This window comes from Amblyraja radiata, chromosome 33, assembly GCF_010909765.2.
Source record: "Amblyraja radiata isolate CabotCenter1 chromosome 33, sAmbRad1.1.pri, whole genome shotgun sequence".
In the NCBI taxonomy this organism is placed as follows: domain Eukaryota; kingdom Metazoa; phylum Chordata; class Chondrichthyes; order Rajiformes; family Rajidae; genus Amblyraja; species Amblyraja radiata.
The window spans coordinates 13544841-13568257 of record NC_045988.1 but is presented as its reverse complement, the minus strand read 5'-3'; the positions used below and the strand labels follow the sequence as shown (position 1 = coordinate 13568257).

At 39.8% G+C, this 23417-nt stretch overlaps 2 protein-coding genes across 2 annotated transcripts; both read right to left on the bottom strand.

Moving 5' to 3' along the window:
* On the bottom strand, positions 1–8857 carry LOC116991255 (mth938 domain-containing protein-like). The gene is made up of 4 exons (XM_033049719.1): positions 8543–8857; positions 3424–3565; positions 2152–2247; positions 1–944 (listed from the first exon to the last, which is right to left on the bottom strand). The coding sequence occupies exons 2-4, from the start codon at positions 3553–3555 to the stop codon at positions 804–806; spliced, it is 369 nt and encodes a 122-aa protein (XP_032905610.1). The 5' UTR covers positions 3556–3565; positions 8543–8857; the 3' UTR covers positions 1–803.
* Positions 8858–13732: 4875 nt separating this feature from the next.
* rexo2 (RNA exonuclease 2) lies at positions 13733–21908 on the bottom strand. Its single transcript, XM_033049905.1, has 7 exons — positions 21610–21908; positions 20506–20589; positions 20320–20397; positions 17475–17586; positions 16204–16312; positions 15354–15407; positions 13733–14531 (listed from the first exon to the last, which is right to left on the bottom strand). The coding sequence occupies exons 1-7, from the start codon at positions 21865–21867 to the stop codon at positions 14378–14380; spliced, it is 849 nt and encodes a 282-aa protein (XP_032905796.1). The 5' UTR covers positions 21868–21908; the 3' UTR covers positions 13733–14377.
* Between the last annotated feature and the right edge of the window lie 1509 nt (positions 21909–23417).

Sequence of the window (23417 nt, the reverse complement as noted above, 5' to 3'; positions counted from 1 at the left end):
TTTAAGCAGTAAACAACATGGAATGTTTATTAGCCAATCAAATAGAAAATAGAAATTACATAATGCTTCATTACAGTTGAATTAATCTTTGAAGTGGAAGTTATGAAATACTGACTGCATGAAATGTCCAACCATCTTTTAGTATAGCTAGTTATGGTCCAGCATATGTTTTAATATTGCAAATTGAATATCAGGGGAAATTATTTGTATTATGCTGACCGATTTGGTTATAAGACAATTTCAAACGGGAATTAGAGAACTACTTCAAAATTACTTTGGAAAATGACAAGCAGAATCAAAAGCTGACCTGAAAAAAAGTCTCGGGGGGGGAAAAAAACTTTTCATGTAACCTCTCCCTCCTGGCAGAAATAAGCCACCATTGTCTTTTTAAAAAAAGAATTCACCGCAGGTGGTCACTGGGAAATTGACAATAATTTCTATTGTGCAATTAGACAACGCTACATTCACCCTTTTTATATTTTTAGCAACAAATAATACATTTGTAGCTATTAATAAGACTTTTTTTAAATTAACTTTGTTATTACGAGTCTGGAACTCTTCAGGCCCTAACCTTTTCCCTATTGACAATATTCTTTTTTTTTTAAACACAAGGTTTCCTAGGAATGAAACTGTCAGATTGTCATAGAAATACCAGTATCTGTTTTAGTTTTTCAGTCCACATATGTCATCAATTTTTCATCTTACATTAAAAAAATTACAACAGAATGCTTAACCTTGGCAACCAAGCAAAGTGAGTTATTCTCTTGGTAAAATCAAGACATGAAGTGTAATAACAGGATACTTTAGCAGGTTGAATGGAAGATTCCTCCAACAGCAACCCCCTCTTTCACCAATTTATTATACTGTGCCACAGCTTTTTCCGTTTGCAGAACTAAGGCATGAATGCCCTTACTTCTGATGAAAGCCAGTGTCTCCTCAGGCACCTGCAACCCACACAGTAAATTAGATTCAGTAACGGCATCTGTTAAAATGTACACTCATTACCACACTAGGTCAAATCTAAATGTGGATCTGATGTGTAAAATATGCCAAAATTGATATTCATACAAAAAAAGAAAAACACATTGATGCTTAAAGGATTAATTTTGAATAACACTATTCAAAAAGTCAAAAGAGTCACAAGATACCACAGTATCATTTAATTTGATTAAAAAGTTAAAACTTATTCATAGTCCCTCATCACATCTTGAGATCATTCGTTTTATCAAAATCTACACACAGGCAGGCCTTGGTCCAAGATATCATCCTCATCTAAGATGGCAATTGACAATGTTGCATTCCCTTGTGCCATACTGAAATGTCTGTCCAGATTATGCAACTATGTGGGTGGGACTCAAATCCACTAATTGCTGATGTCAGAGCCACTATTCAATGATAACATTATGACCTGCCAAAGGAGAAATAATTAGGTAATTCCCCTGTCAATCAAGCTTACTGACCACAGTTCTGGATATGAATTTTATGTCCATCATTCATGACTGAACTGTGTGTATTGCAGTTTTCTGGATAAATTACCTATATGTTCTTGGAAATTATTACCAGGCACATGATATATTGTTTCCAGTAAATTAATTTTGCTGTACAATAACAATTGCTGTACCTCACCTCTATCTAATTGGCTGATGCACAGCTGTCAGTGAATACTCTGATACTAGAAAATGGGTAAGGTGGAGCAAAGGGAGGATCGGGCAAAGATGCACGAGTATGACAGTTTGCACACACCCTTTCATAATTCAGTTTCAATCTATAAACACTTGCAATCTACAGGTTGATCCAAGCAAATACATAGTGGCTCCCCAGAGAATGTCATGTGGGAATTTTGTTTTTAATGGAACAATAACATATTTTGTGTAGATCAACATTGTTTTACTCTGGTTGTTTGAGATTGCTAATTGCCACCATCAGCTTCACGATTGTTAGGGAAATATTAAGACTTGGTAGTTAGCTAGATTTTTTTTTCAATATGTATGGTCAATACATAAATGATAAACATATCACCAAAACTAAAAATGGTCTATTGAATTGATTGAATACAGAGACAATGGATTTCAAAAAACGAAAAAGGAGTTAAAAACCACAAACATGTGCAGCTTGACCGTTTATTTTGTTCAACAAGGAAAATGTACTTACTTGTAATGCCTTTTCCATCCCCCTTCCAATGACAAGTGTTTGGATACCTTTATTTACAATTTCATTAACATCAGCTGGCTGAACTCCAGGACGATGCTGCAAGAACATGGGAACATTTAGGAGACGAGCTCCAGTGTCATTAAAATAAATCACTTTAGTTATGAATAATCTTTTTATTTCTATCAAATTCACTCTACTTGACAAATAGGAATGTGTAGAAAGGATCGCAGATGCTGGTTTACACTGAAGATAGACACAAAATGCTGGAGTAATTCAGCAGGACAGGCAGCATCTCTGGAGGGAAGGAATGGGTGACATTTCAGGTCGAGTCCCTTCTTTAGAACACAAATGAGTCTGAAGAAGGGTCTTCATCTGAAACGTCACCAATTCCTTTTCTCCAGAGATGCTGACTGTCCCTCTGAGTTACTGCAGCACTTTGTGACAAATAAGAATATTGGTGCTGTGAGTGATGTCATCTTAGAGGCCCTGTTGAAATATTGTATAATATTAATATGATATTAGTTAATATTGTTTCAGTGCTGAAGATTGTCAAACTGGGAAGCCAGGCCACTCCAGAGTCAGTGTGTATGGCAGATTGCAGGTGAATATCTTTTCACTTTCATGGATGCCAGATTCAATGAGAATGGTCTAAAGCTGCTGAGTGAATGTATAATTGGGGTAATTCTTACCATGTGCTCCTCTTTCTGTTTGATACCGTTCTACATTCCTTTAAAGAACAGTTCAGAAGAACAGTTAAAGTCTTCTAAACAAAAGCCATCAGAAAATAACTAAAGAACACTCAAGTGCACTTTAACCATTTACATAATATTGTATCAGAGATACCAGAATACTAGAGACTGAATATGAAAGGGAACATCAGGTAAAATGGAAACAAGAGGAGAGTTGAGAAAGAGGTTGAGCAAAAAAGATTTCTGAAAGCAAGGAAGAAGGTGGTTGGGAAGCAATTCCAGAGGGTAGCAGCAAAAGGTTAAACGAATGTCTGGCAATGAGGTGACATTATAGTAAAGGACTAAAGGCAATATCAGGTGCAAGACCTTGAATTTAACATAAATGTTTTAATTGGAAATGTTGCAAAACATATATGGGCATTAATAAGCTTGTTTTTAGCACACTGTTCGCCATGAAATTCTACTCAAGTGTAAAACAAAATTATTTTGTGTTCTCTGCCAACAGACGACATGTGAATGCTGCTATTTTAAACTGCATTTTGCTGGTTACAATTGTTTATGCAATTATGACATTTCTGCTCACCTGAGTTCCTGTCTCTCGCCAGTCCCATGTTCGTTTCCCTCCTGGCCAGACTTTACAATCCTTGTATAAAGTGTCACTGCCCTCAACTTTCATTTCTCCCCATCTTAATGACACAATAGAGGGTGAAGACATGTTTCATTCTCTGTTGAGGTAAGAAAACATGAGGGCTGAAGAAGGATCTCGACTGGAAAAGTCACCCATTCCTTCTGCCCAGAGATCCTGCCTGTCCAGCTTTTTGTATCCATCATCCCAAAAGATACAATATACTATAACTGGAAGTTCATAACGTAAACTAATAATCCACTTGAAAATTGCATTTTCTGATTGAATTATTTAGTCACCAGAAAAATGTTATTATTTAAATTCTAATGCAGACTGCTATCAAAGTCAAAGTAGCCTTTGTTGTCATTCAGACCTTGTGGTCTGAACGAGATTTCGTTGCCTTGCAGTCCTACATATAGTAAAAATGACAAAAACACACAATAAATACAAATTAACATCCACCACAGTGAGTTCACCAGGCACCTCCTCACTGTGATGGAAAGCAAAAGTCTTAAGTCTTTGTCTCTTCCCTTCTTATTCTCCCTCTGCGCCGAGGCGACTATTAGTGCCTAGTGAATTTCATAGCAGTTATACCTAGAATTTTCTACTTATTGGATTTATAATTCACAATTAGTTAATCCACAGGAGACTTTACTTTAAAAAAGTAATCACTAACTGCACACTAATTAGCTAATTTTAATTGTGAAGGTTCGATCATGTCTGGGTAATTTGGTTTTATCACTTGGGGGAGACATTCTGCACCGTGAAGTATCAATGCATGTTAACGTATGAAATTCCAGCAAGTAATTGTCTGATATTACTTACAAAATGAGAAAAAGCTAAAAGCACATGGAAACATAAGGAAGCGCAGATGCTGGTTGGCAAAAAAAGTGCTGGAGTAATTCAGCGGGTCAGGCAGTTTCTCTGATGAACATGGATGAGTGACAATTCAGGTCAGTTCTGAAGAAGAGTCCCAACTCGAAACGTCACCAATCCCAATCCTCCAGAGAGGCTGCCTGACTTGTTCTCCAGCACCTTGGACCTTTTAAAAGCACATATAATAGGATTAACCTAGTGACATGTGTTGGTAATTGTTTGGTAGTGGGAATTGGAGGAGGCTAAAATGGAGAACAAATCGACATAATCACAAACCTGGATCTATGCTATTCGGGAATGTAATCAAGAAGCCTGATATATATCAGTTCTTTAGTAAAACGTCACAAAAGTAAGGGTAACACAGTGGTGCAGCAAGCAGAGCTGCTGCCTCAAAGCTCCTGTGAGCCAGTTTCAATCTTGAGAGCTTCATTTGAACAAGAAATTCCATCAATTCATAATGAATTGAATAAATTGAATGGATTAAAGGCCGATAAATCCCCAGGGCCAGATAGGCTGCATCCCAGAGTACTTAAGGAAGTAGCCGCAGAAATAGTGGATGCATTAGTGATAATATTTCAAAACTCTTTAGATTCTGGAGTAGTTCCTGAGGATTGGAGGGTAGCTAATGTAACCCCACTTTTTAAAAAGGGAGGGAGAGAGAAAACGGGGAATTACAGACCAGTTAGTCTAACATCGGTAGTGGGGAAACTGCTAGAGTCAGTTATTAAAGATGGGATAGCAGCACATTTGGAAAGTGGTGAAATCATTGGGCAAAGTCAGCATGGATTTATGAAAGGTAAATCGTGTCTGACGAATCTTATAGAATTTTTCGAGGATGTAACTAGTAGAGTGGATAAGGGAGAACCAGTGGATGTGTTATATCTGGACTTTCAGAAGGCTTTCGACAAGGTCCCACATAAGAGATTAGTATACAAACTTAAAGCACACGGTATTGGGGGTTCAGTATTGATGTGGATAGAGTGATGTGGATTGATGTGGCAGACAGGAAGCAAAGAGTAGGAGTAAACGGGTCCTTTTCAGAATGGCAGGCAGTGACTAGTGGGGTACCGCAAGGCTCAGTGCTGGGACCCCAGCTATTTACAATATATATTAATGATTTGGACAAGGGAATTGAATGCAACATCTCCAAGTTTGCGGATGACACGAAGCTGGGGGACAGCGTTAGCTGTGAGGAGGATGCTAGGATGCTGCAAGGTGACTTGGATAGGCTGGGTGAGTGGGCAAATGCATGGCAGATGCAGTTTAATGTGGATAAATGTGAGGTTATCCACTTTGGTGACAAAAACAGGAAAGTAGACTATTATCTGAATGGTGGCCGGTTAGGAAAAGGGGAGATGCAACGAGACCTGGGTGTCATGGTACACCAGTCATTGAAAGTAGGCATACAGGTGCAGCAGGTAGTGAAAAAAGCGAATGGTATGTTAGCATTCATAGCAAAAGGATTTGAGTATAGGAGCAGGGAGGTTCTACTGCAGTTGTACAGGGTCTTGGTGAGACCACACCTGGAGTATTGCGTACAGTTTTGGTCTCCTAATCTGAGAAAAGACATTCTTGCCATAGAGGGAGTACAGAGAAGGTTCACCAGCCTGATTCCTGGGATGTCAGGACTTTCATATGAAGAAAGACTGGATAGACTCGGCTTGTACTCGCTAGAATTTAGAAGATTGAGGGGGGATCTTATAGAAACTTACAAAATTCTTAAAGGGTTGGACAGGCTAGATGCAGGAAGATTGTTCCCGATGTTGGGGAAGTCCAGAACAAGGGGTCACAGTTTAAGGATAAGGGGGAAATCTTTTAGGACTGAGATGAGAAAAACATTTTTCACACAGAGAGTGGTGAATCTCTGGAATTCTCTGCCACAGAAGGTAGTTGAGGCCAGTTCATTGGCTATATTTAAGAGGGAGTTAGATGTGGCTCTTGTGGCTAAAGGGATCAGGGGGTATGGAGAGAAGGCAAGTACAGGATACTGAGTTGGATGATCAGCCATGATCATATTGAATGGCCTACTCCTGCACCTAATTTCTATGTTTCTATTACACCTGGTGCATGGAGCAATGAACTAATCAGAATCTCAATCAAAATCCTGACCTCCAGTACTGTCTGTATGCAGTTTGCCAGTCCTAGCTTGTGGATTTCCTCTGCATGAACCAGCATGTGGTTCATTTGCCACTTTAAATTTATCCCAATATGAAAGGTAAATTGGGATGGGATGTTTATAACTAAAACGCACCACTTTAAAATTTGATGGTGTTGTCAGCGCAGACTGAATGCTGTTGGGCACATCTCATAGAGCTACCTTTTCACAGTGACCAGGGATAAATCTTGACCTTTGGTATTGTGTGTGGAATTAGCATATTCCATTTGTGACTGAGAGTTTTATCTGGGTGCTCCAGTTTCCTATCATATCACAAGATGGGCTAGTTAGTATATTAATTGGTCACTGTACATCACTCATAATGTGTCAGTGAGTAGTAAAATATAGGCAATAGACAATAGGTGCAGGAGTAGGCCATTCGGCCCTTCGAGCCAGCACCGCCATTCAATGTGATCATGGCTGATCATCCCCAATCAGTACCCCGTTCCTGCCTTGCAGTGAATGCGGAAAGAAAATAAATTGAATTAATGCAGGATTATCTAATGCAAACAGATGGTTGATGATCAGCACAACTTGATTAGCTGAGGGACCTGTTTTCTGCTGTATCTTTCTGAGACTGAAAATACCAGAACATCATAATATGGTTCAAACTTAAGATGGTCTTCTTATTCATCTTCAGATTTTATACTGTTTAAGGCAAGTTAGTTTTAAAAGCTCAAATCAGGGTCAGGGTCATACCCAGTATGTTAAGCGGTTTCTGTAAAGGAATAGATTTTCTCTCACAGAGGTTGCCCGACTTTAGTTTTTCAGCCTCAAGAATGTGACTCCACTGAAGTATCAAAGCATTACTCAGGGATAATCCCACATTTTTTTTGCAGAACATGCATTAAATGCAGAAACAAAATTACACTTTAATGCCAGCTGGAAGTTAATTTTAGCTCCCTCCGATATCCAAATGAAAACTTGATCCAAAAGCCATTGACTGCAAAAGAGAAATATCCCTATGACACCACATGTCTGCACTGAACATAGAACAGCACAGGAACATGCCCTTTAGCCCACAATGTTTGTGCCAAATATCACGCCTCGATAAACTAATCTCATCTGTCCACACATAATCCATACTCCTCAGTTCCCAGCATATCCAGGTGCTATCTAAAAGCTTCTTAAAACAACATTACCCTATCTGCCTCCAGCACCACTCTTTAGATTTTAGATATAGTGCAGAAACTGATCCTTTGACCCAAGTCCGAGCCAGCCAGCGATCACCCCGTACACTAACACCATCCTAAACACCAGGGACCATCTACAATTTTTTACATAGCCAATTAACCTACAAACCAGTACATCTTTTCATCTTTGGAGTGTGGGAGGAAACCAGCACACCCAGAGAAAACCAAAGCAGTCACAGGGAGAACGTACAAACTCTGTACAGACAGCACCAGGGTCTGTGACGCTGTAAGGCAGCAACTCTACTGCTGAGCCAATATGCCACCCTAAAGTGTGCTGCCACGCCTGCTGGTACATTCCAGTGCACCCACCATTCTCTGTGTAAAAAAAATGCCCTGCTCATCTCCTTTAAACTTTGCTCCTCTCACCTTCAAGCTATGCCTTCCTGTATTTGATATTTTCCATGCTGGGGAAAAGATCCTGTCTCCTCAATCTGTGCCTCTCAGAATGTTATATACTTCTATCGTCCAACGCTCCTCAAACTCAACACTCCTGAGAAGCAATTCAAGTCTGTCCAACGTCTCCCTGGAGTTAAATACCCCCCTAATCCAGGCAGCATTCTGGCAATGCTGAAGCAGAACAATTTAGTAAAACAGAAGACCGCAGTTTTAAAGGACAAATAGAGTGAAATAAACAATAACAGCCCATGCTGCAGGCATGGTACTGTCACACTTGGACAACTCCCATTGCTGGCTTCGTGCACTGCCCAGATCTGACAGCAACATAACACTGAGGGTCGATTTCACATTTAATTTCCTTCAATTACTTATCTGTGAGCTGACAGTTTGCAGCCACAATCCGCGGCCTTCTGCCCTGAACGAGTAAAACCGATGCACGGGCCGACTTCGCTCTCACCGAGGGCGGCGACGTCCCTGCACCTACTCCGTCCCTCGCAGAAGCAGCTTCGCCTTCGGAGAAATAACGTAGGCTGCTCCTTTCACCCGAAGAGCGCCGCTGAGCCGAGTGAAGCCTGTGGCCCTGGGCCAGGCTACCGTCGTCATGGAAACGGAGGGCCTGCCACTGCAGAACCACACAGAATGCAGCTACATTTCCTGATATACTTTGGAAATACATAGTTTGTACTCTCTCAAAAATGGATGCCTATTCCAAGGTCTACATATTGAAAAATCAAATTTGTGCATGTTTTGCTTAGTCTGCAATTAAATTGCATGAACAATATAAATGTAAAGCTGCTTATTACTTAAAATTTAAGTTAATTAAATTGAAAAGACCACTTGTAGGTATGTTGCAAAGCCTACCTGAAGCGTCTTTGAAAATCTGTCGCTGCGGGTGTGCGCGATTTTGGCGCCGTTTAGAGGGGGCGGGTTTAAAACGCGATTTTCTCTAGGCTGTTCAAATCGAAGATGTTCAGCCTAGTTAATTATTAACGAAAAATCGCTGGAAGACCCCGTCGCAAAAGCTATTATTAGGTTTAAAGGCCTTGAATAATAGTTATAGTGGTTTAAAAATCAATCTCTAAACCCGCGACCGCCAGCAACCGCAGGGTCTCATAAAGCAGACAACTGAAGGAAGGTTGTATATTTTTACATTAAAAAGGGCTTCTAAAGATCCCGTTATACAAAGTTTAATATTGCGAGTAGCTCATTTTGGGCCCATTATATCGCGCAGTATTTTTCTGGGCATTTGAGGGCACAAATCTACCGCAATGTGAACGTTCTAAACCAGCGCGTTCCACAGGGACCCACTGGAAAGCTGATTTAAATGGGCATTTATTTACAGCAATTGAACACTGAATTCCTTCCATTTGGCCTATAAATTAATGTAAATGAGATTTAAAAATCATGTTTTATTGTGAATTATTTGTGAATATTATTTGGACATTTAAGCTATTTAAAAATGTTAATCATTTATTAAGAAATGGATAGATGTTTAGATCTAGTAATTGAAGTCTGAAATTAGCTACAATTAGGTAACTAACTAATTATATGCTTTAATTTCAGGTCATCCAAGTAAGATTATTTTATATTTGTTTCAGAATGCTTCAATCTATGATAACTGAAAATTTCATTCAGTTCTCTTAATTTTTAAGAAAGTTATGGGCTTTTGACTGTTCACGATCACAACTTTTTTGTTATGTCCATAGAAAATCAATAGGGAACAAGATGCTCATTTCCGAGTATGAAAATGGCCATAACTGTTTAAATACTTGAGATATGAAAGTGAATTAGGTGTCAAATTAAACTTATTTTTATGCTTTATCTGATGGGATAAATTACAGACTTGATTTTTAAAATCTCAAAATTTTGTAACATTGCTACCACTTGTTATTTTAATTTAAGTTAAATTTAAATAACAAGTGGTCTTATGATTTAATTTAATCAGCACAATGTTGTTGTAAGGGAGATATGAACGAAAATCCTTGACATTATTGAACCAAAACATTGCTCAACTTTAAAGGAATTTCAGCTTGCAGAGTACATTCTTTTTTGTAATACTATCTACTCCTCATTGCAGCTTTTGCCTATTGGTGGTGGATCGTGACAGTACAATGGGAAGCTGGAGTCAAATTAACCTTTTAAAATGTAATTTTGCAACAGAGTTTACAAATAAAAATTGCATAGGTTCAAAACTAGTGCAGATCACCATTCCCTTTGTTCTTTCGGTTCTAGGTAAATTCCACCACGGTATATTCCACCATGGTAAATTCCACCAGAGTAAATAAAAAAAAGGAACTCCCACCGCAAAATTTTTAATATAATATAATTTGGGATAAAGAAAGAAAAATATTAAATTTTAGCTCACATTTTATTCTGACATTAGGATAAAAAATAACAGTGAGTACATTAAAAAAGCAGTTATGAAAAAAAAAGTTCAATTTATTTAAAGAAAATTCTCTTAAGACAAATTGCGTGCAATCTATTACTAAATCTCTGTTCTTGACCGCTTTGGCCTTCTGTGCTGCGATTTCCGAGAGAACGCCACCACCAACGGCCGTCATTTTTGGCCACCTCGCTCAGAGCCCCCCTCCGCCGCATGTGTGCCGAGGATTTTTCCCGTCGATGAATAATGACAGAGATATTAATGTTTTTACAAAATTCCCCATTCTCTCTGCTGCCCCCGCTGGCGGCAGGGGGGAGGGAGGGACTATAAATCCAGGAAGTGGTGTGCCTCAATTAATCTCTGCAAGATGGAGCTCTGTCAATTAGTCTCTGTCACTCTGAGCTCTGAATGACACTGAACAAATGTCTACAGCCCTGTGAGTACCCTTAATTTGGTTTGAAAATGAAAATATGGTTAGAGGTAAAAAAGCACTGCCTGCAAATGGTTGTTTGGGTTTGGGTTGAAGTAAAAAGGCACTCCCCCCCCCCTCCTCTACCCCCCCCTCTCCACTCCCCCCACTCTCCTATCTCCCCCCTCCCTCTCCTCTCTCCCCCCTCCCTCTCCTCTCTCCCCCCCTCTCCTCTCCCCCCCCCTCTCCTCTCCATTATCCCCTCCACTTCCCCCCCTCTCCCTTTTTCTCCCCTCCCCACCATCCCTCCCCTAAACCCCCCCCTCCTCGCACCCCTACCCCATTCCCTCCACCCTCCCCACCCTCATCTCACCCCCCTCAGCACAACCTCTCCCCCCCTACCCTCTATGCTCCCCACCTCACCCCCCCCTCTCTCTCCCCCACCTTTCCCCCTCACCCACCCTCCCTCTTCTCCACCACCCTATCCCTCTTGCCCCTCTCTCTGTGTCTCTGTCTCTGCCCCTTCTCTCTCTGCCCTCACTCTCTACCCCCCCCCCCCCCCCCCCCCCAGATGTGACTGCAAGTTGGGGGCTATGCGTCAGTAGATAGGGTGGTTATGGGGTAAAAGGAGCAAATTAATAATATTAATATAATATCAAGGGGGGTAATTAGCGTGAGTGCGGGGGGGGGGATAGTTAGTGTGTGACGCTGCATGCCGCCTCCCCCCCCACAACCGCACGTTGGGGGAACAGACCCAACGGGTCTGCACTTGGTCTAGTACTTCTTAAAAATTGCAGAGGGTTTTCATTTTGATAATCTTGAACTAGCTTCTTAAGTCGTGCATCAATAATTTGATAGGTCTTTTTTTTTTTGTTGAGTCTCCACGTCGAATGTGTGCAATTTTTGTCTGGCTTAATCCTTCCTCAGCCTTAAGGGCAGTGCACAGTTTCCACAAATTTGGATGTGTGGATGTTATCGATGAGCGCAAAGCATTGTGGAACCCTTCTACGGAATTATTTGATCTTGGCAAGTCATTTAAAACGCGGTCGCGTACATTCCAGAGTTGAATAGGAAACTGTGGGGTTTCTCTTCGTCGACGAAGACCGCGTCCCCTTACAATCCCAATGTATGTAGTCTCAAAATAAGTGATAAACTCAGAAGGGATGTCTTCATCATCAGACAAATCTTCAAATACATTGACAACGTCTTCAATTGGAAAAAATGCTAAAGCGCAAAAACACTTAATTTTAAGCTGAAAACTTTCATCAGTGTTGTATCTCATACTCTCACCAAGTGCACATATCTTCCGCCAACAAGACTGTCCGAGATGAAAAACACACCCAACTACTTCTGAATGCGGAAATACAGAAACAAATGAATTATGGAGAGCTTTTTCAAAGTCCATGAGACAAGTCGACAATTTACCCTTAAATCACGCACAGCAGACAGAAGATGATGATATGAGGCTTCTTTTTTGTCAGGAAGTAAGGCAAATAGTCAGGGCACACATGACCCTCTAATGATGATATGTAGTGTCACTAACTGACACCACAAACTAGGAGATACCTTAAAAGTTCCATCACAGGCCCAATTTTTAGAGCTTTCTAAATCATCCAAGCCTTTTTCCGAGGAAAAAAATAAAATTCTGTACGGGTCATCAATGCCACTGTCAAAGGCCAAAAACAAGGACCCATTTTCTAAGTACTTAACTATATCAGGAATTTCAAACCCTGACCTACAAGTTGGAAGCGCTGGGATTCCTAAAGCACGCTGCCTCCAGTTACGTATGTTACGTGAAAGTCCAGGAATGGTTTGCAACTGTGATTGTGCTTCCTCATCGAGATTTTGTACAGCAGTAGCTATTACTTCCCGTGAAGATACTGTGCCCGTTTTCATTACTTCATTCGTCATTGAATAAACTGCCTTTCGGGCATTAACGTGTGCACCGCTTGCTGAGTGATTATGGGAGCCCGATGAAAAAATTACTTCTGGTTCACTGCAGTTGTAAGTAGTCTAGCTCGGCAACCATTATAAAAACGCTCACAACGCCAATATGTCTAGATTTTGCTACTGTTATCTCCATGCTTTTCGTATATATGATTCTCTTCATCGCAAAGCTTACGTTTGTTCTTCTCGGATGTGATAAATGTTGCAGCCATGGTCCGTGTATTCAGTTAAAGTGTGTATTAAACAGTTAAATTCAAAATTCTACAATCGAGTCACGTGGTGGTGGATTTTACCATGGTGAAATTTACCGTGGTGGAATTTACCGGTCACCGTTCTTTCTCCAGAGTTTTCGGGCTTGCTGAGGGAAAGTCCAACTATTGCAATAGTTTAAGAAATTCGTACATGCGAGAATAAAGTATGAAACTAAAATAGAAGTGGGAGAACAAACCCAAAATATTTCATCCATTTTTCACTGCAGCAACCACAAGAGACAGAGATTTAATGAAAGTACTTATCTTTCACGCCTCAGTACATCTAGTATTTTATTATTGGCCTACCGATAATGTTTTGGCACTTAAATTGCTTAAATCATTCCATTCACACGAGTTGATACAATTAATTTCCAACTAACTGCCACTAAATTAGGAAACTAGTTGCACTATAGTGCTTTCACACCAGTGGCCACATTGAAAAATAGACACGCTATTTTGGGGTCATATTCTCTCAAATTATACTTTCCACCCACTTCCAAATCCTTTAATAAAATGTTTCCCAAAAGATTCATGTACCTTGTATTCATTTAAAAATATTGACATATTTGTCCACAAGAGGTTAGTTCATAATTAAATAATATTGTTTGACAAAAGGCCATTAAGCTGAAACAGCAACATAAAATGCTTCCCAACCTGTTGGACACAAATCTTACAATTTATAGTTCATGTTTTTTGTTGTATATTTTTTACACAGTCAGTGTGATATTCAAGCCCACATACACTATTTGTTATTACAGAGTTTAATTCTGAATAAAAATGGTTTACATTCAACATTTTTTTCTTTAAGTTACACTGCATATATCAAAGCTGAGGCTGAGCGAAACCATTAATGTAAAAGGCCCCAGTAATCGGAATATGTCCTTATCCATGGTCAACACATGATTTAAAAAATAAAGCATCTTGGGATCAGCCAAAAAAAACCTAACAAGTCACTGAGCATGCACTACTCTTTGTAGTTTGTAGCTTAAGGAAATACCCTCTCTCCCTGAAAATTAGTTGATGCAAGATTTATGCAATGTTCAAATTTAAAGCAACAGTGTTCTAAATTATACAACTGCTAACGTCTAAAAGTTAAAGGTTCCAGTTAAAACAGAAAAGAGTCAATTGCTATGGTTTCATAGCAATTGCTCAAAAAAACAATTGAAACAAGACTAAACAGAAACAGGTTTAGTCGTTGCTTTTATCTGTCACTAATCATATTGCATATTTAAGTGCCCCAGCTTAGAGCAAGTATTGGGCAAATGGACATTTCAGATAAGTTGGGAGAGCTGTTTGTGTCTCTTAGTTAGCCTCTTGATTCTGACTCTCTCGCTTGGTTTTATCACCATTTTCGAAGTGTGTTTTTCTTTTCTTCTCCTCTGCTTTGCTTTCTTTAAATACATGCATCCTATAATAGTGCAGCTCTTTGATGCTCTCACGGATGTCATCCAATGCTCTGAAAGATTAAACCAGAATTAGTTAATGTAGTAATAACATTTTAGGGGAGTTCTTGAAAGAAAAGTAATATGCTTAAAAAAAATCTAAATTCCAAAAACTCAAGATTACACAAGATTGGTACTTTCAACTTTTGAAAGTTTACTTTAACTAAAAAGCCATCACATTCTAGGCGGTTATCATATTCCCCCTTTTCCCTCCCATCATTTCTGCACTCAGCCAAGCACAGCCCTTCCATTACATTATTAATTTTAATTTCATCTTTTTACACTCAATGCCCCAATTATGTTATCTTGACTCTGCCTTCCTGCAAAATAAATGCAAAATAAAGCAAAAACCATAATATCACAGAGCAAAGATAACCATGATTATCCAAAATTCACAATACATTATAATATAAAAGCAGTGGAATGAGTTTGTCCAGCTCCCAAACCTTTAAATAGTTTCAGAAAGCAAAAATAAAGTCCGTGCTGACAAGCGATCCCTGCACATTAACACTATCCTATACCCACTAGGGCCAATTTTTTTTTTTTTTTTTACACTTACCAAGCCAATTAACCTAGGAAACCGAAGATCTCGGAGAACCACGCAGGTCACGGGGAGAACGTACAAACTCCGTACAGACAGCACCCGTAGTCAGGATCGAACCCGGGTCACCGGCGCTGCATTCGCTGTAAGGCAGCAACTCCACCGCTGCACCACCGTGCCGCCCTTAAGTATTACATCAGTATTGTTTGAACTGATTAAAGAGGCAACATTTTAAACAAACAAACAAACTTGCTCTATTGTATTTATTCAAATAGTAAATGTGGGCACTACTTACCTATGGGAAGCTTTCTTCTTTGGTGCATCTTCAAATTCATCTGGGTACCAGCGTCTAAAACAAAACATGAACTTAGTTCTATCAAACCTAAATCAGGTTTAGGAACAACTCCAACTGATGGAACAGGAGAGATATGCAGGTTTTTTTTAAATGGAAAAAGTACTACTGAATAAAAATGAGACAGAATTATGAAACCCAAGTGCCAATGTTACTCTCAAAGCAACATATTTTGCTGAATTTGCAAGTACAGAAGTCCTTGACCAATACTACCACTTACATTAGGGAAAAAATGGCAGATATGTTATACTTTCAGGAAGCAAGAAAACCAGACTGGTTAATTTAAACATCTATTACAAAAATCAGCACAGTGGTGCAGCTGGTAGAGCCACTGCCTCACATGATGGGACACCAAGGTTCGATGCTAACCTGGGGTTCCATCTCTGTGTGGAGTTTACAAATTCTCACTGTGACCGCATGGGTTTCTCCCAGGTGATCTGTTTTCCTCCCACATCCTACCACTTAAGACTAAACTCCCCCACAAAAAGTTTTAAGTTTTAAAATTAGAAGGTTTTTCTAGATCACATGAGATTGTTTGATACGGAAGCATGGCAAGTGGATGGATTTAGGGCATATACTAGCTTTGGTTTAAAGAATATAAGGAATAGGCTTAAGGGGCTAAAAGTCTATCCGTGAACAAGAAATTAATGTTTATCACGGATCTTGATAAGTCAGTATGGCAAGGGCTTGATTGACAGCCATCAATTGCAACCTGAATGGTCTTAGTTTATGTGCAGCTGTAAGCAACACACTTTGCAGCGATGATCTGCAATTGGCAATTGTAAAATTTTACCTGCACAATTCCTTGATGGTGCTGACGTCAATTATTCTGTAATGCAAGTGCTCCATGAACTGTGGCATATGCTTGTCGAGAAATTTTTTGTCAGCATGGACTGAACTTCCTGCAAGTTAAAAACATAAAATTTTCTGCTGTTGCACTTCATCCCTTTGAACTTTCCACTCGTTTTGAAAGACATGTACCATGTGACAGCATATCTCAGCAATTCTGAGAATCTAATATAATTTAAAAAATAACTGACCAATTACACTCTCAAACTGAGCACAGGGAGGATGGTCAGAATTCAAAATCATAGGTTCTTCCAAACATTCATTTTAGAATTACTTTCACATTAAACATTTTGAGAAGGGCTATGCCTTGAAGTGAAAAGTTATTTCACAAGACAATTATTTTACTACCCATGTGATTCCTTGTCTTGATTGCTTGAAGAGTTGAAGAGTCTGTCTGTCCTTTGTCTTTTTTTTGTTATTTTTAGTGTGTTTAAAAAGTTTGTGTTAATGTCCTCTGGTTTGTTTTATGTGGGGGTTGGGCGGGGTGGGTCAGGGGGAAACGTTTTTTCAATCTCTTACCTTGCCGGAGATACGATTGTTTTCCGGGTCGTATCTCCGGTCGCTATGCGGCCTAACGTAGTGGAGCTGGAGGCCTTGTCCAGGACTGACTTTGAGCCTCACCGCGGGGACGTGGATTTGCCATCGGAGCCGATCCCTTGCCTGGGATCGATGCTCCAACCGCGGCCTGCGGACTTTAACATCAAGGAGCTTGCAGTCTCGGAAAGCTCCAAAACCGCACGACGTTCGACTCGCCTCGACCCGGGGTCAGATCACCCAGCCCAGGGGAGCAGAGATTCTCCCCCCACCCCCCCGATGCAGGAGCTTGATCGCCCCGACGAGGAGGCCCGCCGCCAGCTAAGGGAGTAAGATTGTCCCGTCAACGAAAGGCTCGAAGCCCCTGACCGCTGGACGACAAAGAAGGGAAGAGATTGAACTTTTTTTTGCCTTCCATTAGAGCGAGGAATGTGGAGGAGTCACTGTGGTGCATGTTTATGTTAAAATGTAATTTGTGTGATCTGTTATTTTTTATTAGTATGACTATATGGCAAATCAAATTCCTTGTATGTTGCAAAACATACTTGGCTAATAAAGTATGATTATGAAGAGTTCATATTTACTCTAATTGCAAACTTATTTTAAATAAATGAAACAATGGGCACTGCAGAATAAGAACACCCATGGAAGCTAGAGAATAATTTAACTGCCCAAACATACCTGCAAGAGGACAGTGGCCCGGAGGGATATGCTGACGTACAAAGGACAGGAATTCATATTCTGCTTGCTGCAGGCTGATTTTGCTGTCCTTCACTGCCTGTGTGAGACCCGACTAAAAGGAAATAAATCACAAAGTATATATACTTACTGTTTCAAAGCCAAAAGTACAAATTCTTGGCAAAGTTCATAGTTATTCACTGTTACAATCAAACCTACAGCCACAGCAACGTCATGGTTCGGTGGCAACTTTTAAACATCAGTGAACTGAACAAACCTTGTACAGTTGATACTAAAATTAACATTCAATATCCATTTCTATTATTTTTTTACACCAAACCCACGCCAAAGGCCGGGATTTTACTATAATAAAGATATGCGCTTCCAGTTATTTTAACATAGAACAGAATAGCGCAGGAATAGGCCCTTCGGCCCACAAGGTTTGTGAAAAAGACCAACCCTTATCTTTCTGCACATAATCAGCATCCCTCCAGCCCCATATATCTATATGCATATCCAAAAGGTTTTTAAAAGCACCATGATCTGCCACCATCCCTGGAATCACGTTCCAAGCATTCGCCACTGCAAAAAAAATTTGCCCTGCACATCGCCTTTAAACTTTGACCTTAAAGCTATATCCTCTAGTATTTGATATTTCCTTCCTGGTAAGTAGGTTCTGACTATCTATACTTCTATAATTGTATATTCTTCTATTAAGTCTCCCTGAAAATTTGATCAAAATTTAATACATTCAAAATTCCAGAGTAAACAATCAGTCTGTCAAACTTCTCCATGTAGCTTAATCCACGTATCATTCTGGTAAACGTCCTCTGCATCCTTTCTAGTCTCCACATCCTTCCTGTTATGTGGCAACCAGAACTGTACGTAATACTCCAAATGCAGCCTAATCAAATTCTTATAGAGTTGGATCCCCGATTCTAATACTCAATGGTCTGATGAACAAAGGCAAGCATACCATATGCCTTCTTTTACCACTCTACTCGTATTGCCATTTTCTGCAGTTAGGAATTTGGATCTCAAGATTCCTCTGTACATCAATGCCGTTAAGGGTAATGTCATTAATTGTATATGGGCGTTTCCATAAATAAAGATAGCAACCTGCGAAATGGGTGGCCAAATTTGAAAGTTATTAAATTATAACAAAATACCACAGCATTAAAAACGGGCCCACCCATGATCCTTTTGCACTAATTTGTGATCAAAACGTAATTTTTAAAATTTGTGTAATCGTTCTGGTATAAATTAGCCCAAGGATTTGATGAAATCCTGCTTGAAAAATGTCACAAAATAGGCAAGAAAACACAGGGACATATCTGATATTTTAATTGTAAAAACAGATTTATTTATTTTTGCTTCATCTCATTATTTTGGCTATACACCATGATCTATACTACTTAAAATACAGGATATGAAACAATGGGAATATTACATAAAAAACGAAAATAACCTGGAAGTATGGAGACCTTCAGTTTCACTACTGAGTGCTGTATTTACGGAAACACCCATATCTCTCTTACTAAAGAAGGGTCTCAACCTGAAACATCACCCATTCCTTCTCTCTAGATGCGGCCTGTCCCGCTGAGTTACTCGGGCATTTTGTGCCTATGTCCCTCTTACATTTGGCCTCCCAAAGAACAAAATCTCACAATTGCTCAGATTAAACTGCATCTGCCATTTCTGTAACTGTTCCATATCCTGCTGTATACTTTGATAGACTTCCTTACAGTCTATCACAATACTTGGTGTCATCTGTAAACTTAGTAACCTTTCCGCCTACATTTATATACATCACAAACAGAGGCCCCAGCATAGGACCCTATGGATCTCCACTAGTCACAGACCTGCAGCCTGAATATTGTCCTTCTACCATAACCCTTTGTCTTCTATCAATAAGTCAGTTCTGAATCCATACGACTAAAAATTCTAAGATTTTTGTCTAAGCTCCTGCAACTTCCTCTCTTAATAATCTAGGAAAGATCCCATTAGGTCCTGGGGATTTATCCACTTTTGAAGTGTACCTCCTTCTTAATCTCAAACTGCCCTTGCATATTAGTATTCTGCACATTGATCTCACTGTTTCAATCTTTCTCCTTGGTGAAAACAGATGCAAAGTATGTATATCATTACACGTTAAGTTAGAGACAATATTTGAAAGACTGAACCAAAGAGTATGGGGAATGACACAGAATAGTTGTGGCTGGCAAAGATAAGCAATGATCATACTGAATGAAAAATTAGGCTTTATGGCATGGTAGCCTCTTCAGGCCCTTATTTTCTTGTCTTGGGAAAGTGATATTGAATTCAAATATTTGTACTTTTGTTGCAAGACTAAATGCGTCTATTTCTATCTCCCCAAAAACAAAGAATGGCAATTATCACAACTGTACTTCACAAAAAATATTTACTTAAATTTAGTTTCAATTTACCTTGTGGAACAAAGTTGAAATCAAGATGTCGGTTAGCCAAATAACAACATTTCATAAAGATCTTCAAAATAGTTTTGAAAAGTGAAAAGATATTTAGTCCACAATACCGCAGAGGATATCACAGAAAATCCTTCAAAGATATCAAAGCTGTTTAAATAATGTACAAAGATAATGTTGAAGTACAATATTTCAATTTTTAGAGAAAAGATTTCATTCTATTTTTTGAACCTCAACGAATCATTAAAAGCAACATATAAACCAAAGTAAGAGTATAGCAAACAAAATTTAATACGTCTTCCATTGAAAGGAAGCAGAATTTTTTTGGCAGGATCAAAAGAGCAGAGACTTTAACGTTAGCTGTGCAGAACTGCCAATGTAAACATTAGTGGGAAATACTATACCTTTCCATGGTGTTCCACACACCATTCTGACATGCCATCCAGGAGCTCATTTGGTTGGTTAACAATCAAGTTTGGACCCTGACAATAAAGAAATACTAAAGATTCAGTGTTAAATTAAATTAAAATACAAATTTTGACAACTTTCACAATTATCAGGTGAATCCTGTCAATTTTTAGGCACCTTACCTCAGCCAATATATTCAATTCTGAATCGGTTATAATGCAAGCCATTTCTATGATTTTGTCTTTTTCTATATCCAATCCGGTCAGCTATTTGGGTAAAAAAGGAAATTATCAGACCATAGTACAAATTAAGATTTGATGGATAGTAAAAGCCCGGTAGAACCACATTGGCAATGAGTATCTTTATAAAGTGAAATACTCCTTTGATAACCTAGAAAGTTTCCAAAAATGCTTCCAAGCATGTAATCCCTTTTCGCAAGCTCCACAGCAAAAAAAAATCATATTAATCCTTTAATTATTAGCACTATTTGCAGCATTAAGTACAACATGACAATGTTTCATTTGCAGTGTAGAGCAAAATATGCTTGCTCAATTTTACAATCTCAGTACATGAACCAATTTTAACTGGATAGATACTTCTCATGTGTATCTCCTTCATTAATTTCCCAGCTGTGTACATCACTAAACTTTTCCAACTGGGGCAGATACCTTGAATCTTTAGGTTTAACTCTCTCTTAATTCACTTTCATATCCCAGTTCTTTTTAATAATGTGGCCATGTGCCATGTGGCCATTTTACATCGAACACCTCCATAATCAACTAAACAGTTCACCAGCAATAAAAGTAATTTGGAGAATTTATATCACTCTGGTACATTACATATGCAGGACAACAGTTCCAAGCGTAATAATCTTCCCTCATTTAAATCACTGTTGAATTGAATTTCAACATTTTCAAGACATCTTATAGTAAATACATTGTGATTTTACTACTGAGAAAATGGGGAATTAAACAAATGTCACTATATACAGTACTGTTTTAGCTTTACCCCATCTCTGCAAAAAGATACATTTCTTTCCCCCATGAGATTAAATGCAAAAATCCGTCAATAAAAACCGGAAGGGCCTAAATGTGACTTAATTAAAACACGGAACGATTCAAGAAAAGCCACTTAATGAAACAATTACATTACTAGCTCGGGGTACAATAAATATTTTTACAAATTATGCACTAAGTGGATGATGAAACTTTGCTTTCGCTCTCCAGACTCCAAGCTGACCGGAAGATTTGGCATTGAAAGAGTTTTCGAGCAGCAAAGCAAGTTACCTCCAGGTCCACCCAGACCATCCTCTTTGCCATACTCGGCTCTGCCATGGTGGTCAAACGTCGGGGCAACAGCCGAGCTGCCGGTCCAGAGACGAAGGGTGGATGAGGAGAAGGCGAGTGAGGGCGGCCGAGTGAGCGCTCGGTGAAATGGGTGCGGCGGGGAAACTGAATGGCAGTGACAAGGGGTAGGTTCTTAGCTTTAAGAGCGGCCCTGTGACCACACAGCATCAGCATGGCGGCCAATCGGCCCTGCGGCATTGCCTAGCAACAGGCCTCGCCCACTCCCTCCCGCATTGTCGCAAAAACATGTCGTAAAGGCGGCCAGGAGTCGAGCTCCGCCTGGCGCTGAGCCACGGCTTGTTTATCCTTCCACTTCATTTAGTGAGGATGCGCCTTGTTTAATATTGACTGTAGATACCCATTAACGCTGCAGATTAAACGTGAAGCTGAACTGCACCGACAAAGCAGCCACCGCCCATCCTCTCGATGTGCACCAAGTCCGGGACTTACCGACCACCTTTCCATGAGTTGGATCCGCCGCTTGGGATGCAGCGGCGAGACACAGCCTGGCCGGGGTCTGCGGCGTCAGACTGGGCGCTTGGGCTGGGACAAGAGACTTCGGATGCGGGGACCCGGAGCAAAAAGCAGAAGATTTGCTGGAGCAACTTGCAGGCCAGGCAGCATCAGTGGAGGGAAACTGCCTGGAGTCCACCTGCAAGGTGTGGACCCGAACCGTCGGCTGAACATTTCCCTCCAGAGATAGAAACATAGAAAATAGGTGCAGGAGTAGGCCATTCAATATGATCATGGCTGATCATCCAACTCAGTATCCTGTACCTGCCTTCTCTCCATATCCCTTTACCCACAAGGGTCACATCTAACTCCCTCTTAAATATGGCCAATGAACTGGCCTCAACTGCCTCATCCAGTATTTCACCTTTTATCTTTGCTGGTGTAATCGGTTGTTATAGACTCGAGGAGGACCAAGATCTCATTGATTTACTGGGGATCCAAGATTGGAGACCAACCACAAGGTAGGTTTAAAAAAATATTTTGCTTTACCTTCATGTTTACATTATACCGTTTCATTATTAACATTTTAGTTATATTCATTTCGTTTATTTAAAGCAAAATATTTGAAAACTCATTACTCACAACCGATTCGACAGAATCTCCAGTTCTAGCTTCATAAGTCGTAGGAGCTGAATTGGCCCATCGAGTCCACTCCATTATTAAATCACGGCTGATCTACCTTTCACTCTCAACCCCATTCCCCTGCCTCTCCCACACCCTTACTAATCAAGAATCTAGATTTGCCTACAGCCAACTGGCCAATGAGTTACTGGAGCAGGATTTTTTCCAACTACATTGCCCAGTAACTCATTACCAGGTAAACCTTGCCCTCAACTGGAGTGAGTTAAAGCGAAGGCAGCTTCAAGTATCTGCCCAAATACTTGTGGAAGCCCTGGGCCTTATTGTGGTGATTCTGGATGATGAGGCTGGTCCAGGAAAAATGGCTATTTCTCTTTTCTTTTAATTCATTTTTGATTACTTGTCCTATCAATTTTATCTCGTCTTTGGCGGCTACTGGGAATACTTGGTAATGTTTGAGAAACTTTTGTTGCCTTCCTTAGCATATGAATTTTGAGCTTGCTGCGTATTTAACCAGTTCGGAATAAGATGCAGCCAAATCATTCTTGGCATTTAAGTCTTTGGAATTCATGAGAAATAGCTGTGGCTCGCTTTCTTCTCACTGACAAATTCACTGATGGCATGTGCATCATCCTATTTCTGATTTACCTTTGTTA

Coding starts and splice junctions, on each gene's coding strand:
- LOC116991255 (XM_033049719.1), bottom strand. CDS start 3,555: ATGTCTTCACCCTCTATTGTGTCATTAAGATGGGGAGAAATGAAAGTT. Junction 2,248..3,423: donor GGCGAGAGACAGGAACTCAG/GTGAGCAGAAAT, acceptor ATGTTCTTGCAG/CATCGTCCTGGAGTTCAGCC. Junction 945..2,151: donor GGATGGAAAAGGCATTACAA/GTAAGTACATTT, acceptor TGTGGGTTGCAG/GTGCCTGAGGAGACACTGGC.
- rexo2 (XM_033049905.1), bottom strand. CDS start 21,867: ATGCCGCAGGGCCGATTGGCCGCCATGCTGATGCTGTGTGGTCACAGG. Junction 17,587..20,319: donor GTGTGGAACACCATGGAAAG/GTATAGTATTTC, acceptor ATTTCCTTTTAG/TCGGGTCTCACACAGGCAGT. Junction 16,313..17,474: donor GGGCCACTGTCCTCTTGCAG/GTATGTTTGGGC, acceptor TTTAACTTGCAG/GAAGTTCAGTCCATGCTGAC.